Raw genomic sequence first — 16902 nt, 5'->3', positions numbered from 1 at the left:
AGCATTATATTTAGCATATATTTGGGTAACTATGGGTAACCATTGGCTGTCATAATGCCGTTAATCTTAAAGTTTTTCTGTACTTGACCTTCATAATCATAGCCTCGTCTAATTAAATGGATTATGAAATATATATAAGCGTCTCCGAATTATAAACAATATTCTTACCTTGGCGAAAAAGACGAAGACGGAGAAGAAGAAGAAGAAGAAGAAGAAGAAGAAGAAGAAGAAGAAGAAGAAGAAGAAATTTAAAAATTGTAAATAGTTAAAATAAATAATTTGATAATAAAAACGCATTCTTTCTGGTTAGAAGAGTGTCTGGGGAAAGGCATATTTATTTATTTAGTTATTTAATTTATTTATTTATATTTTATTTAATTAGCCATTGTTGTAGCTGTTACCACCTGAGGGTGGCAGCACTTAGCAGCCTGTAGAGTCTGTGGATCTGCACACACACATGAACCTCGTCACGGTTTACCCTTGCTTGCATACTTTTGACCATATGGTATCAGGACATTGTGGTTTGTTTGTTTTTTCTGGGTCTGGACAGCTCGGCAAAGCAGCGTGATGGAGCACATGTCTTCTCCGGTCCGGTTCCGCAGCAATAAGAAGGGTAGGTCTGCGACACGGAGCGATTCATGCAAATTAGGCTGATTGAAATCACCTCAGCTAATAAATAGCACGGTTTCGGTTTTGTTGTTGTCGTTGTTGTTGTGTTTTGTGCTAGTATAAACTTGTGGTGTATTAAATACAAAATTCCATATAACCGTATAAGAAGGATTTTAGCTTCGTAAAGCTCCTTTCTTTTTTTATTTTAATATTAAATTATTGAACGAATTTATCTTCTGTTGCCATTTTCCAATTTTCCAACTTTTTTCCAACAGCATTTGTAATTAATTGTTTTTATCTCTACATTTTCCTCCCACACTAACTCTGCCATTTCTGCTCAAAAAGCTGCAACTTTATCAGAAAAGGAGGTAGGACACAAATGCAGAATAGCCTTTAATGCTAGTGTTTGTAGCTTGTGTGTTACCCACCCCCCCCCCCCCCCCCCCCCCCCCCCCCCCCCCCCCCCCACAACACACACACACACACACACACACACACACACTCACTCTGTGAGAGCATTAACCGGGTTAAGCCTGCTGCACAGCTTTGTGGACAGCTTGCAGGTACAGGGACCAGACAAACCCCGATCAGGCTTTCAGAACGAGAACGAGAACGAGAAAACGGTGTGGGACACATACAGTAGCTGCGAAACACAGGAACATTCTACCACGTGTGTATAAACTGCAAACTCCTCAAGAACTAACATAGCAAATATTATGAGTGGGACAGTTTTAGTTCAATCTGCCTGGACAGATGGATGAGGACTAATGGGATCATAGGTCAGTGCTAATCAGTGAAGAAAGGGTGTTAATCTGCTACTACAACAGAAGAGCACATCTTGCCTTGTATTAGTCACGCCTTGCTGAGCAGCTAGTTATTCAGAAATTATTTTGTATGATCATGTGTAAGTCTTCTACCTCCTTTCCCAGTTGTCCAGTCTGTCCATTGAGGACAAGGATGACACTCCCTTCCCTTACGCCATGAGGGACCTGCCTCCCATGTCCCCAAGACAACGGGCACCATTCAGCTATGGCCCAGAAGGCACTGGGGCGTTCAGCAGCCTTCCCAGGAGTCACCCTCCGTCCCATTCCATGTCCTGCTACCTGACCGGCTCTCTGACGATCCCCCAACGACCAGCATGTGCAGGAGCAGACGTAGGCTTTCAAGCGCTGCCGCTGAGGAGGCAGCTCGTCTCTGGTGTGTCTCTGGACTCTCCACTCAGCCCGTCCTCCCGCCCGCGCAGTCCATGGGGGCGCTTTGACCCGTATGACTCTCCTGAGGTGTGATTTAACACGATAGCTCACGGCTATAATAGAAATTTAAAAGATAAGGAAATGCAGGAGGCAGTGGGTCTGTTGATTTTCATTGGAGTCAATCTGTTTCTACCGTGTGCTCACATTCTTTCTTGCATTTATGTTTTTTTCTCTGCAGGACCAGGACAAGGAGTACGTGGGTTTTGCCACCTTGCCCAACCAGGTTCATAGAAAGACCGTGAAGAAAGGTTTCACATTTACGCTTATGGTGGCGGGTAAGTTCTGCCCCTCAAAGAAGAATCCTGAACAATGTGGACTGTGACCTTTACGGACTGATTAGTAACATTTTAGCGTCATCTTGTGTGAAGTAGTACTTTCTTGTTTCGATTTTCCAATAATTTTTGAAGGAAGACAACGGTTGACTCCAGGGTTTTTAGAGTCTTTCTCTCTCTCTCTCTGAAGGAGAGTCTGGCCTTGGTAAATCCACATTAATCAACAGTTTGTTTCTCACTGACCTCTACAGACACAGGAAAGTTCCGAATGCAGAAGGTGAGGCTGTTTGTTTACGCGTGGTCCAACATGATTTTTCCCAACGTGTTGCTTGTTTAGGTTTAGTTACGCTTATGTATGTGCCTGCAGAGCGGATCAGTCAAACAGTCGACCTTGTCAAACACACCGTTGGCATTGAGGAAAAAGGGATCAAGTTGAGGCTCACCATCATAGACACACCAGGGTTTGGAGACGCTGTCAACAACACGGAAAGGTGACGTCACATTTCTCTGCAAATGCACTCCAGCTCTGCGTTGCTGCTGTTGGCACTGTTAAAGAGTCAGACAGGCTGTGAGGGCACAATCCAAACACAAACCCTTGTCGTCATCACGCAGCACGTTGTGGTGCAGCTTGTGTTATAATGGGTCGGTAGTTGTTGCTTCATTTATTCAGATGTGATGTATTTGCGTAGCTGGAAGCACATAGAAGACTACATCGACCAGCAGTTTGAGCAGTACTTCAGAGACGAGAGCGGCTTGAACAGGAGAAACATCCAGGACAACCGGGTTCACTGCTGCCTCTACTTCATCTCTCCCTTTGGCCACGGGTAAACAGACACCGCCCACATCTACACATGAATGTGCAGCAGACTGCACACCAACCTGGTTCTTCTCCCACATCAGCCTGCGACCTCTGGATGTGGAGTGTATGAAGGCCCTGCACGACAAGGTCAACATAATTCCTGTTCTGGCCAAAGCTGACAGCCTGACACAAGCAGAGGTTTACAGGAAGAAGATGAAGGTATGACATTATAAACACACTCTGATGCCCTTCATTAAAACATGTGGCTCAAGTAATTAAGATTTATTCTGTGCGCAGTTCCGCATGCAATATTTGCTGTCTAGCACAAAACAATTTCCAACTTATATTTTTTCCTAATCTTTATTTTTGCCCAGATCAGAGAGGAGATCAAGCAGTTTGGGGTCAACATCTACCAGTTTCCTGAGTGTGACTCTGACGAGGACGAAGAATTGAAGAAGCAGGATCAGACACTCAAGGTCCGCCAGAGTTTGTGATGGTTGAAATGTGCTGTCGCTTTGTGACTCAGTGTGAGGGTTTTTGCCTCTCTCTGCAGGACAGCATCCCGTTTGCAGTAATTGGGAGTAACGTTCAGGTGGAGTGTAGCGGTCGCAAGTTCAGGGGTCGAGTTTATCCTTGGGGTGTGGTTGAAGGTAGAACACACACAGACACACACACGTTCTTTTGCAGCAGTGAGTCTGACTCAGTCTCCTGTTGTGTTTGCGTGGTCAGTTGAGAACCCGTCCCACTCCGACTTCCTGCTGCTGAGGAACATGCTGGTGAGGACACACATGCAGGATTTGAAGGATGTGACGCGGGAGACGCACTATGAGAACTACAGAGCACAGTGTATCCAGAGCATGACCCGCATGGTGGTGCAGGAGCGGAAGCGCAGGTGGGTGGCTGGACACTGCAATACAACCAAAACACATGGCTACACTGCTCTGTCTGCTGAATATGCTGTGTTTTAGTTTGCGTGAGAAATACTGGGAGAGGACAGAGACAGATTTTCCTCTGCCGCTTGCAGCCGTTGACACCGAGAAGGAAAGGCTGATCTTTGAGAAAGATGAAGAGGTGTGTTTCTCTCACTCTCCCACTCATTCATACACTTATTCACAAGGTTGATCACCCATCATCTATGCTTTATTTTCTCCACTGTAGCTGAGGAGGATGCAGGAAGTGCTGGAGAGGATTCAGGAGCAGATGCAGCACAATCAGAGAGGTGGCTGCTGATTCTCGTGATTTGCTGGAACAAAGGAACAAGGAGGAGGCAGTTTCATTAATGTGACATAAGAAGGACAATCTGTTTAAGAACAAAAATGCCATTTTCTGGTTACACTTTGAGTAGGCCCATAGTCACAGTCTGTCCAGAGAAGTAAGTATAGGTTGGCCAGGCAGCTCCTAAAACCTCTTGCATCCACAACATTGAGCCTGTTTTTGTGTCTTAATTTCTCCAGGCAGAAAATATTTCGGAAATTTGCATCCTATTCTTTTAAAATATTTTAATTCTGCATTAAATTGTTGTGTATTACACAAAATCAAAAACCTGTGATTCTGTAGCCTTCTGCTACAATGAATTATTTTGCTCCATTAATAATTTTGCAGGAACACTAGTATCTAGCTTCTTTTTTTGTATGAATGCTGGGTTTATAATGAGACTACTTTTGGAAGTTTTGTTACTCATGAGTGTTTTGTAACAGTGACAAAGTCAAAGATTATCAATAAAAAGTTACAGAACCGCATATCTATATAAAGGACCACAGGAGAAAGACGTGTTGTAAATGTAATAAGATTTATTAAGAATCTTTATTATTTCATCAGCATAACTCTTCATCATTAATATGTTTTATCCATTATCATCATTGTTATCTTTAACAGTGGACAGTTAGATCTAAAAGGCAGCCCAAAGTGTACAGGCGATATATAACTTAAAACTTTCTCCATAGGGAAAACATGTTTTTATATTCATATATAATATCAATGTAGCATGAGGTCCAAGATCCTGCCCACGTTATACAGTATTGTACATGGTCCCCAAAAAACTTAAACAAAAAGAAACTAAATGGCAATCTACATGCAAAACAAAAAAAAACACAAGCACTTAAAAATTTTGAATACATACACTCATATGCCAAAACGTGCATACGATCACAAATTTACAAAACTTTCATACACATACAAATATTACAAATCTCAAATTGAATATCAGACATTATATTATCAAGAAAAGAGCAACAACCTTTTTGTTTTTCCACTTATTCCATTCTGTCTCAGTCCAACTCACAAAAGGGAAATTTTAAAACAAACAAAAAAAAACTGACAGTAAATCTTTGTCTCTTCTATTCGCTAAATGTGTCCGTGTTTTGCCAGAGGTGTCACAGTGTTTAGGAAAACTGAGTATAGGCACACACGATAGCACCCAAAAGGGTTTATACCATAAATCACCTGTGTTTAAACAAAAAAAACAAAACTGTAGCTTGCTTGCCACACACACGTACACACGTACACACACACACACACGTACACACACACACACACACACACGTACACACACACACACACACAATCATGCACAGGCAAACTGTGTAACCAAAGAATGAGCCATGCTACAAGTACAGTAGGAATAACTATAGTACATAATATAAAACATACTGCACACAGTCACATACACGGACACATAACAGAGAATCTGCAAAAGAGGCGAGGGAGCAGATACACGCGACACTGACTACATACACCGTGAGAGTTAATGTGGAGGCTGGCAAGAAGGCTGTGAACCCGTTCAGTATGTGCGCAAAAACACAGACGCCAAAGACAAACCAGTTAATGTGGGCATCGTGACACACTCCCCACTTACACTTGATTTTTTTTTTTTGGAACAGGTGTTCTCTCGTTAATTTAAGGTGGAACATAAATGCAAACCTTGTGCTGACTTTTTAAGTTTAAAAAAAGTTCATTGTTAGTTAAAAAAGAAAAAAAAGGTCAAGAGTGAAGAGTTTCCATGCTCATGGGTAGTAAAAGCCTGTGCGGGAATTCTTTGCTGTGTATGAGGTACGGGACGAGGCAGCAGAGGGAGCTGTTGCATTAGAAAGGAGAGGATGGAAACCTTCATCAAAGGAGACCGGTCACCACTGACTTCTTCAGGATGTCCCCACAGCTCAGCAGAGTGAGATGACCCAGAGTCCGACACGACTCAAGAGCCCTGAAACGACCAAGCTGCCAAACTTGTTTCTCAGGCTCCTACATCTAAATCTTGCATCTGAGCAAATGTGTTACGACTCCATGGATCAAACAATAAGAGATGCGACTGTATGTTAATATGAAAGCTAACCGGGCTTTGTCCTAGTTGGTCTCCGTTCAACCAGCCAATTGTGGCTGGAGTCCTGCATTTGGAGTTGCCCTCAAAACAAGGGAGTAAGGATTAGTGGATGAACTGTCGACTGCCTTGTTACATGCGCACATCAGAACAAGAACTGTATACAAAGACAAGGAGCTTCAGTCCTCCTCCACTATATCCAGTTTCATTAATTGCTTATCCTTTTGCCTTATTCAGAGGAAGATCAGAGGAATTGGACACGGAATAAATAACTCAAGTAATGGATCTGTGGAACCATGTCATGGAACTGCAGTATTACTGATAAAACCACATCAGTGCTTTAACTCTGCTTCAGTGGCCATGTAGCATCAATGCCCTGCGTCAGACCACAGAACCTCTCCCTGCTCCCAAACGCCCACTTTTCCTCCTGACATCACGACGGGCACAGACAGTCTCAGTCGAACGCCAGCGTCTTGGTTTGTCTCAAGAGTGAATCGAGAGTTAAGAGAAATCCTAAGATGCCTGAGAGTGAACCAAGCTTATTATGTTAGTGCTTCTGGTTGTGGAGGAGGAGGAAGGGAAGAACAGGAAGAAAGGTACAACTGATTTCCTGTCCTTGCAGCAGAGACAAATGTCACAGTCTTATTTTCACAAACAATGGCCTGCCTCGGTGGCTCTGTTCTAACGTTACTGTTCACAAACAGAGCTGTGACCACAACATCTCTAAAGACACTCACCACGTTTTCCAGAAAACAGCTGATGATGCTTTTGTTCATTTTCACGTGGAAACGCGTTCAGAATTCCCCCTCCGACTCTTGTCCATCACACCCGTTGTCAACTGAACTCTCAGGCCAGTTTGAGTGTGCTGACAGGAAAGGTTGGGACCGTAACCATGGTGACGGGGTTGAGGACCGCAGCCTGTCCGACCAGCTGCGGATGCGGGGCCAGCACCGCTGTGGGCTTCCCCAGCGATGGGCTGCCCTGGCCGACCACGGTGGCGCTGTTCACCTGGGCTCCGTTAGTGTTAGCTTGAGGATTAGCCTGCACGTGGGGCAGGGTGTGATGGGTGAAGGTGTGGGTGATGTGGCCCACCACGGTGGGCTGGGAGACCGCCACGCCCTGGGGGTAAAGAGTCGGCAGGTGGGAGGGCCCCAGGTGGGCCACCGGGTGGACAGTGATGTGTCCAATGGGCTGAGCGGCTATCGGCGTGTGAGCGGCCGCCGCGGCCGGAGCCACTGACATGGGCTGAGCGGAAGCGGGGCCCGGCGACGGCGCGATGTGAGCGAGGTGCTTGTGATTGACAGCCTGGATGACGGAGGCGTGGGAGACGGCCGAGTGAGCGATGACGGTGGGCTGGACCTGCACGGCCGACGCTATAGGGGGGGGCTGGCCCGGGAGCGGCGCCGGGGCGATGGCCTGAGGCGGGGGGGCGGCCGAGGGGGAGGACGCCGTCAGGACTCCGGCCAGAGGCAAGGTGGGGTGCTGGATGGACAGGTGAGGGGCGAGCAGCGCCTGGGCTTGTAAAATGGGAGGCGTCGGCTTGGGGAGGGGCGTGGGAGCAGGGGGGGCGGCGGCATCCTCATCAATGTCCTGCTCGAAGTTGTCTTCTCCCTCTGCGGACGAGAGCGGAAACGGTTACGTCCCATTTAACCGCCCTCACGGGAGCATCATATTGTATGAAAGATCCCAAATCGGCCCTTTCTAACAACATTCGTGGCTAATTGTGGTTGAACCGAACGCACCTGATGCGGTGGACGTGGACGCCTGGTCGTCCTCCGGCTGGATGGTCTGTCGGAGCACTCGGTCGATCTCCACGGCGTCCATGCACTGGCTGAGCTCGTTCTTGAGCTCAGCCAGGCGCTGCTGAGTGGAGATCTTCTCTCTGGCCAGACGCTCCATCTCATGCTCGTACTCCTTCTCCTTACGCTTCAGGGTCTTTGAGGGGAGACAGGAGGATTAAAAAATGACCCTGGAATCTTTGTTAATATCAAAATGGGAGCCGATCTTAAATTTCCACCAATCACACCTCATCATCACTGTCTCTGAGGACCTTCACATACACAGTAAACCAGTAAAGCTGCATGTGCATTTTTTAGGGTTGCAACTAAAACAAGGAAAGAAAAACGCAGCAGGCGTGTGAAAAAGGGAAACTACAGAGTGATTTTCCCACCACGACGTCCCTGTGACCCAGTTTCTGTGCTGGTCACCTGACACACACACACACACACACACACACACACACACACACACACACGTTAAACAACAGGCTTAGAACATTAGCACAGAAAAATAAATGTCACAACTTCACATTATTAGAAATTAATTATTCATCTGATTTGTCAGAAGAGTAATTTTTAAAAAGCTGTTTCCGTCAGATGCAAAAAGAGAGAATATCAGCGTGAACATGTGAGGACACATGATCCTACTACGACACGTACACTTCACTGAGCAAAGCTGTTTACGGGCACGTGATGCCTCCACACGCGCTAGCTCCCATTCACAGACCCGGTGACCTCCTTCGCCTTATACCAGCTCCCCATCTGGGGGCTTTTAATTACATTCAGAGGGATGTTCAACCTAAACCCACTTTCGGGCAAAGATCTGGAAAATGACGTAAAGAGAGAGTCTTCAGATTAAAACGCGTGACTGGGTGGAATCTGACTGTTGACTCCCGCACGCTTGCCGACACCACTCCTCTTTCGACTGACACTGACACAGAGTCAACAGTGGCCGCAGAAGAACGACTGCTGCCGCTTCCCTGTCTGCGCATGTCCCTCCAGCAACACCCTTTCAAGGTCTTCCCATACGAACTCAGACACCACTAGTCCTGCTGCGAATCACCAAGGAAACAGCTGCCACCCTAAACCGTTTCCTTAGCAACCCCATCCCAGAGGATTCAACTGCTTGAGCAGCGGTTTGTGAAAAAGCATAAGGACACGTCTAATTGGCCGAAGCACCGGGGTAATTACGTATTAGAACTGGTACGACTGGACGTTTGTCAACTGGGGGGTCTGGATCACTCCCAACCCCCACCTCCTCAGCACTCCCCCGCTCCCTGCTCCTCCCCTGCTCCCTTGACACCCTCCCCTCTTCCTCCTCTGTCTCTTTAGATATCTATGCCTCCTTTCCTTCCTCTTTGAGGAAATCTTCACCACTCAAATTAAAGAGAGGCATCAAAAAGATGACTTTTTGGGCTCAAACATGCTTTAAATCGCTTTTATATAAAGAGTAGATGTGACCTGAAATCACAGTTTCCATAAATGCATTCTGTGATGATCAACCATCTACAACCAGTGGCAAAAAACAATGTATTGGATTGGCTTAGTCTTCATTTCACCCACTTTCCCATAAAGACAAATGCACAGAAATGGAAAAACTACAGTGCCCTGACCACCTGCCGCCTGTTGCTATGGTTACCAAGGGTTCCTGAAGTGGAGCGACAGCGGCGCGACACCGGACGAGACAGACGCGGATGAAAAGAAGTGAAATCAGAGACAAGCAGAGGTTAAACACAAAGAAAAATCTGCTGAGAGTCTGCAGCTCCTCCGCCGTTGTAACCACGGCAACGTCGCTGCGTTCACGCAGCCCGGTACCTGTCACCGTCTCGCCCCCGTCCCCCCTCCCCTCCCCTCCTCGCTGCAGTCTAGAGGTGCAGAGAGAGTGGGTGAGGTACGTCATCAGGACCGAGCCAGCCATGTGCTCGGATCTCACATGGCTCAGGGAGAGAGAGAGTGAGTGAGTGAGGTTTACGGGCGTTCGAGGGGAGGCGGGCGGAGGAGGATAAAAAGAGAGGCACTCATCTACAGCAGCACCCACTACTCGTTAACTAGACTAACACTGCATCTGCGTTCATGGTAAACCTCCCAGATCCTAAATCACAACATTCCTATTGCTGGCGCTGTCCCCAAAATGTGGCTACTTCCAGTTGGTTTCCTGCTGACGTTCCTGTAGTTGTTTTATGTTCAGCATAAAATCAGCTCTTCCGCATCATCATCATCATCATCATCATCATCATCATCATCATCATCATCATCATCAGTGTTGTGCCCCCCCTGAAGGCTGTCCTGCGATCTTGGAACGACTTCTTCCATCTTGTGGCCTAATTTAGTTGCCTCCCTGCTGCGTATTTGCATTGAAGCTTCCACAAGAAGAAGGAACCAGTGTGTTTGTGTGTGAAGCTGCAGCCTCCAGCTCCATTTCTTACAGCAGAAATCCTCCCTGGTCTACTTTTATAGGCTGCAGACACACCTCTGTGGGCTTTACAGGCTCCTCTCCCCCCACAACATGTAACATCAGATTAAGCTACAACCCTTTAACCGCTAAAATGGTCCTCTTTATCAAAATGATCATTTTCTTATGGCAGGAAGAGTTGAGCAATAACACTTCCACCCAATAATCATCTGAGTTTAATGCATCACATGCAAACCCGTGTTTCAAAAGAAGGACACTAAGAAAAACTCGCTTCATCGCCATTTTTAAAGGGAAGTCCCATGAATCCAGCTCAAAGCAGAGTGTCCGCTGGGTGCAGACGATGGGGAACCGTACCTGAATGTAGCGCAGGGCGCTGCGAAGAACGCTGAGATTGGAGGTTTTCTTCTCATCAACGTTGGGAACGTTCTTCTTCAGGGTCTCAAAACACTCTTTGAGGTGAGCTCGCCTGAAACAGCCACAAACAGAAGTCACGCTTTTAAGCACTACAAAAAAAAAAACCAACAACAATTCTACGAAACTGAGGAATGAGCAGCGAGCGCTCAGGTTACGGCGACGAACCTGTTCTTCTCCAGTTTGTTGTGCACCTCTCTGGTTCCCGCTCTGCAACAAAAGATGGCCGATCAAATACATGCACAAAGCCACGACCGCTCGCGTAATAACCTGTTTAAACACACACTGACCCTCCTGGCCTCCTCTTCCCTTCCATGGCCCTCATGTCCTCCATCGTGACTCCGTTCGGCCGTAGCTGAGCCGTCGGCGTGGCTTGATGGGGCAGCAGTGCATGCTGGGAGCCGGAGCCATTAGTGCTGATGGAGGCGGAGTACTGCACCTGGACCTGGGGCTGCGGCAGGCCCGGCTTCACCTCGATCGGCTGCGCGCCCGCCTCCAGCTTGATCTGGGGGGCGCACAGCAGGTGGCGCGAGGACGACTGGTGCTGCGGGAGCGAGGACGCGCCCTTGGCCGTCGCCGTGCCGTTGAGCGTGGTGGCGGCGGCGGCGATCTGCGTGGCGAGGGGGACGGCGGGGACCGAGGGCGCGGCGGCGGCGACGACGGGGACCATGGGGATGACGGCGATGGGGAGCGGCTGGGGCGGCAGAGACGGAGGGGGGGGGGGGGGGGGGGGGCGGGGGGGGCGCTGCGGCTGCTGGCGGTGGGCGTCATCTCCCCAGGTGACGTGGTTGACTCTGACGGGCTGAGACGTCACGAGCTCCACGCACTTTGACTCCGCTTCCCTCCGGATGTGTTCCTTCTCTTTGAGAGTCTCTTCTTCTGTGAGAGTGACAAGAAAAAAACAAGTAACTACTCAAACACTAAAACACGTAACTCTTATTAAGGGAATATGAATCTGATATTTAACTTAATTTCTGTCTTCATGAGGGAGGTCAAAAAATAACAAAGCAAATTATAGTATTGATCATGTTTAATTTTTATTGCTTGTTACAAATCACAAAACTCTGTCCTCTCATCCGGGACAGGATTAAAGAACACTCATCAGGAAGGAGGAAATGCGAGTGAAGATTTGTGTAAGTATGAATGGAATAGAAAGCAAACACAGATGACTTTTGCTGGTGCATGCATCGCTGACAGTTCTTCAAAATCAAGAACCGGTAAAACAGCAACAGTGGCTCTGCTGCAACCAGAACCTGGATCTGAAACCTCCCAGTCGCTTCACGACATTTTTAACGTGCCGCTAAATCCATCCATCAACGTTCGACGACTTGCCGGGCTCGCGTTCCCTTCAGTCAACATTAGCAGTGTAATTGTTGTGAAACGCAACGTGCACAAGAACACATTTAAAATATGATGTCATCTGGGAATCAGACAGAAAAAAAAAAAGCTGCAACAGAGAAACCGTGTCTGCGTCTGCTTCCTGACTGGAGAGAACCCCCCTGTCTGTCCTGTGATTGGACCGGCCCAGCGTGCCTCTGTTTCTACACGGGTCTGAGCAGCAGCCATGGACTGTTGTCAAGGAACCACTCGAGTGGGTCAACGTGTACTAAACCGTGCCGCAAAACAACTAACTCTGAGAAACAAGACAAGTGGCTGCAGGACGAGTGCTCCCGCTCTGCGTCCGCTCTGCAGAGGCCGTCAGCGATGCGGGTGAGTAGTTACTGCACACCGCACCGAGGCGGGAAGACTCGGAGCAATGCGGAAAGCCCTCTGTTGCCGTGGAAACAGCAACGTTGGACAGAGGATCCCAGGGATTCCTCAGACTTGCACGAGCGCCAGCGTGCAGCCGAGAACATCCACCGCAAGCGCTGCCGCGGCGTCGAGGCTAGAAAGAAAGAACGGTGTGTTAAATGACAGCTTCTGCCTCATTTTGTGACAAATTCCTGATTCGCCTGCACAGGCGGCTGTGTTACAATAAAACCATCCATCTCCACCGGGCCCTGTCATTGTGCTGGACTATCGATCGGTCCTGGGATCATCTGGGCTGAGTGTCATCATCATCCAACGTTTCACTCCCCTCCTCCGGTGAAGAAGCTGATGATCTTCAACGATGCCGTCCTGATGATTCATAGGTCATTTCTGTTCCTCCTGAGGTTGGAAGGTCGTCGCCTCCACTGAGTGTACACTTGTTTTACAGGCCCAATGGGCCCCGGTTTTAAAGCATGTGCCTGTGTCACACCTGAACAGCTCTTTGGTTGAAACACAAATAATTAAATAACGTCTGGCAGAGTCTCCACTGCTCCAGTTTGTCAAGTGCACACAAACGTAAATTACATAACTTCTGCATTGAGGGAGGCTGGGCTGGCGTGCGGAGGGGGGGGGGGGCGAGGCGGGAGGTCTGCCCTACTTACCCCCCCCCCCCTTCTTTCTCTATGACCCGCCACTGTCAGTAGGCTGCGTGGGAGGGCGGGGACAAGCAGTGTGCGTATGTGGAAGAGGAAGGGGGGGGGGCAGTGTGCACGTGGTCGAAGTGGGAGGATCCTAGCACGAGGTAGGGTAAGTAAGTATACGGGGAGGGGGTCTGATTTGTCTGACACGTCATCAGAGGGCAGAAACACATAAAGGCTCACCCCCTCCCCCGTTCTCCCCCTCAGACAGCCCGTCCTCTTTCACCCAGTCCATCACTGTGACAAGTCGCGGGTTTAAATTTGAAGCGGACACAAAAGAGGAAACGCAAATAAATAATGTAAACGCTCGCGCGCGGATATAGAAATGGAACTCGGCGAGCGCGTGAGGGCCCGCCCCGCTGTGTGTCATGAGATATGGGAGCCTTGTCACGGTATTATGTAAAGAGCAGCCTCCGCCCTGCCGGTGCTCGACGGACAAAAACTGGGGCAAATCGATTTTAGAGGGGGGAATTTAGAGCAGACCGGAGCCCAAATTGTGTGAAGTAACACGAGTTAATCAGCAAATCAACTCCGGCTGGGCTGAATTTCTGCAGAAAGTGCGCGCGGTGCATTTATTCACTTCAGGAATTGACCACGATTACTGACAGGAACTCATCTCTCACACACACACAAACACACACACACACGCACAGTGAGTCATGGGCTGATCGCACATACATACACGCCGTGAGCGCGCAAAGCTGCTTTGAAAAACAACTGTCCGAATTAAAGGAAGTCGGCGCGTGCGGCAACGACCCGCTCCGGAGCTGCGGATACTTTGTAGCCACCGAAGTCTAATCTTGGCGCGAGCCCGGCCATACAAACTACAAACGCGTCCGCTCTTCATAGGCGGGTCACTTGAAAACGCAAAGCCTGGATACAACCCCCTTCGCTAAAGGACGTGTAGGATTAGTTCATCCCCGTATTCTTATTTCACACGTCGGCTGAGCGCGACGCCGGTCTGCTGTTTACTTACCACGTGTGGTCTGTTGTTGCTGGGCTTGCCATTCCAGATATCTGGCCGCCTCCAAAAGTGTGTCGATGCTCATTGCGCGTAATGTTAATGCCTCACGGCAGGCGACCCGGTGGCCCCGGGGACGGAAGGAGGAAAAGACCGAGGACTAAGTTAGTGTCCCGCTGGGATTCTCCGTGTGCACGGTTCACACCTGCAGACCCGAGGCTCTCCGTCCCCTGCGTCTGACCGGAGCGCACACCGACAGCTTCCAATCCAGCCGAGCGGAAAGTAGATCCTCGCATACGTAAAAATAGGATTGCAACAAGATGGCGATGCGAGCACGGGAATACACACAACAAGGCGAGTCGTGTTCTCGTTAAGACCCGCCCCTCCCGGACTCCTGCCCCGCCCGGTTACTACGGTCTGCGACAAACCCCGGAGACCGGATTAAACCCTGATCCTCCGCGCTGAGCTCCTCAGAAGCCCACCCTGTCATTCACAAGTACTACACCTGTAATCAAGTACAAGTGCATAGAAATACTCCACTACAAATTAAAGTACAACCTATAACCCCCTTTAAGAAAAAAGCTGCTCATTGACTAAACGTAATAATGAGAGCTAGTTGATATTCTATGTATAACTAACTCAGAGAGATGCAAAACGCCTTTAGCGACTGACTAAAATAGGAGCAAAGATGTGTAGTAGAACCTTTACGAGTACAAAACAGGAGATGCAGCTCTGTTCAATTAGTTTTGCTAAATTACAATAATAAAGTCACCATAGTGCATTTCAATTTAATCAATCATTTTAGTCATTTTAGTAAATATATTGTAACTAAATCTTGAAATTAAACATGCAACTTTAACATTTCCATTTAGTGTCACTTAAAAGTAAATGTACTGTAAAATATAAAGTAAAGTATGGAATGGATAGTCCATACAAAGGAACCTATTCTTCTGTGCACTGAGCTCCAGCCCAGGTATTCATCAGGTTCTCTCGGTCGCGCTCCTCCCGTCCTCCGTGTTTTCGTTCCCGCCGCTGGCCCGCAGCGCATGAAGCCCGATCAGGCGCCAGTGGACCAATCAGCGCTCAGAACAACAAGGCATGGTGCTGGTCCACATGGGCACCCGCCCGGCCCGAGCGCGGCTCATTTGCATGGCGAGAGCGTGACTGGCCACCCTGCTGTCTCGAGACCAACGCTGTCAATCAAACGACAGGGGGCGGGGCTTAGCGACGTCAGTTCGTGAATCACAGTAGAGGGGAGCTGCTGACCACTAAGGAAGCGTAAGTTGTGTTATCTAGAAGTTGCAGACTATAACTTTACATAATGTCTTTCTACGTCATATTTTATTTTCCTTCTCTTTATTTAGTTTATTGCATCTCTTTTTCAGATACCATACATCTTATGTACTCAGTTCTTCGTTTTTTAAACAGCACATTTTATGCTTTGACAAACAAAGTTAATATGTATGTAAAACATCTTATTGTAGTCTGTAGTAATCTGTATTTTTTATATAGGGTGAATGTATGTATGCAGCCTATGGCGCATGGTAACAGTGTTTGATTGGACACCACTCAGTCATATAGATCCAAGGTGTGACAATGGCAGCCAATCAAAACGGCTGCTCAGAGCGCCATGTGTCCAAGCCTGTACATACAAACCTGCAAACACCATTGCGCTCCACACTGTCAATTAAATTGTCTATGTAATAGCATGTGTGTGCATGTGAATGGGTAGGAGTAATTGCAACAGGCTGAGAAACAATGACAGCCTGTACGGGAGAATATGAATGAGGCAGTAAAGGAGGGGGAGGGGACGACCAGGAAAGAGAGAGCACATTGTAAGCACATGAGCTGCATGACAAAAATCCTTATAGGGATGTAGGCATATAGAGAGGAAGAGGAAAAGAGGATGAGGAGGGCAGCTTTGAAGAGTCGGGGGACGTGGAAGGAACGTGAGACAGGGACGGGCTGACCCAGTTAGAAGTGCTGCATCACCGGTGGAGTCACAGAGCACTGATAATGAGGAAACAATACAACACGGGAGAAGTGTTCAAAGACCAAACGAGGAGGAATGTTAAAGCTACTATTCAGCTGTGGTGGCAAGGTAAACCTGCTGTTGTATGTGATGAATGTGAAGAATGTGCAAAAGCACGTCATCAGTGTCAACCCTAATAACGAGCCTCATCATCTCATTTTTTCCTGTAATTATTCACAGTGGCCAACAATCACTTGTGTCTACTCACTTTTTCTTCATAATTACATCAAAGGATAGTTGTGTCACATTCAAGTGCCAGTTGCTGAAAAGTTGTTTGAAGCCTTTATGTTTTTTGTCTGGGTTCATGGGCAGTGTTGTAAAGATTGAGGTTTATTTCTTGTTATCTTGTCAAGCATCCTACAAAATGACAAGATGATGCTAATTGAAATAGAAAATTTAAATAACCACTGCCCAGTTTGATCAAACTGAATCTTTTTGTGTGTCAGATGTTAAACAGCACTTACTGGACTTGTACAGTAACGGTATGTTTCTCTTTAGCCGCTGGACGTATCTCCCACTAGAGAGCAGCAGAGATGCTCCAAACGTCCCCATCCTCCTCCTTATGCTTAATAGACATTAGAAAACCGGTCATTTACACCACGGAGGGACGCATC

At 47.9% G+C, this 16902-nt stretch overlaps 2 protein-coding genes across 4 annotated transcripts; one reads left to right on the top strand and one right to left on the bottom strand.

Moving 5' to 3' along the window:
* Positions 1-99: 99 nt before the first annotated feature.
* On the top strand, positions 100-4672 carry LOC114869668 (septin-5-like). 3 transcript variants are annotated; one of them, XM_029174072.3, is made up of 12 exons: positions 318-613; positions 1539-1889; positions 2041-2137; positions 2325-2411; positions 2502-2625; positions 2824-2958; positions 3035-3152; positions 3308-3409; positions 3487-3583; positions 3663-3825; positions 3902-4004; positions 4092-4672. In XM_029174072.3, the coding sequence occupies exons 2-12, from the start codon at positions 1590-1592 to the stop codon at positions 4161-4163; spliced, it is 1398 nt and encodes a 465-aa protein (XP_029029905.1). In that variant the 5' UTR covers positions 318-613; positions 1539-1589; the 3' UTR covers positions 4164-4672. The 3 variants fall into 3 exon arrangements, with proteins under 3 accessions (XP_029029904.1, XP_029029905.1, XP_055358092.1); XM_029174071.3 differs by having other exon boundaries at positions 100-613; positions 2325-2625; XM_055502117.1 differs by lacking the exon at positions 318-613 and adding an exon at positions 958-977 and having other exon boundaries at positions 2325-2625.
* A 31-nt stretch (positions 4673-4703) lies between these two features.
* Positions 4704-14632, bottom strand: mntb (MAX network transcriptional repressor b). The gene is made up of 6 exons (XM_029174070.3): positions 14272-14632; positions 11139-11727; positions 11017-11058; positions 10792-10903; positions 7989-8181; positions 4704-7859 (listed from the first exon to the last, which is right to left on the bottom strand). The coding sequence occupies exons 1-6, from the start codon at positions 14342-14344 to the stop codon at positions 7093-7095; spliced, it is 1776 nt and encodes a 591-aa protein (XP_029029903.1). The 5' UTR covers positions 14345-14632; the 3' UTR covers positions 4704-7092.
* Between the last annotated feature and the right edge of the window lie 2270 nt (positions 14633-16902).

Source organism: Betta splendens, chromosome 14 (assembly GCF_900634795.4).
Source record: "Betta splendens chromosome 14, fBetSpl5.4, whole genome shotgun sequence".
NCBI classification, from domain to species: Eukaryota; Metazoa; Chordata; class Actinopteri; order Anabantiformes; family Osphronemidae; genus Betta; species Betta splendens.
This window is presented reverse-complemented; position numbering and strand designations above follow the sequence as displayed.

Coding starts and splice junctions, on each gene's coding strand:
- LOC114869668 (XM_029174071.3), top strand. CDS start 1,590: ATGAGGGACCTGCCTCCCATGTCCCCAAGACAACGGGCACCATTCAGC. Junction 1,890..2,040: donor ACCCGTATGACTCTCCTGAG/GTGTGATTTAAC, acceptor TTTTCTCTGCAG/GACCAGGACAAGGAGTACGT. Junction 4,005..4,091: donor TCTTTGAGAAAGATGAAGAG/GTGTGTTTCTCT, acceptor TCTCCACTGTAG/CTGAGGAGGATGCAGGAAGT.
- mntb (XM_029174070.3), bottom strand. CDS start 14,344: ATGAGCATCGACACACTTTTGGAGGCGGCCAGATATCTGGAATGGCAA. Junction 11,728..14,271: donor GCAACAACAGACCACACGTG/GTAAGTAAACAG, acceptor TCACTCTCACAG/AAGAAGAGACTCTCAAAGAG. Junction 11,059..11,138: donor GGGAAGAGGAGGCCAGGAGG/GTCAGTGTGTGT, acceptor CTTTTGTTGCAG/AGCGGGAACCAGAGAGGTGC.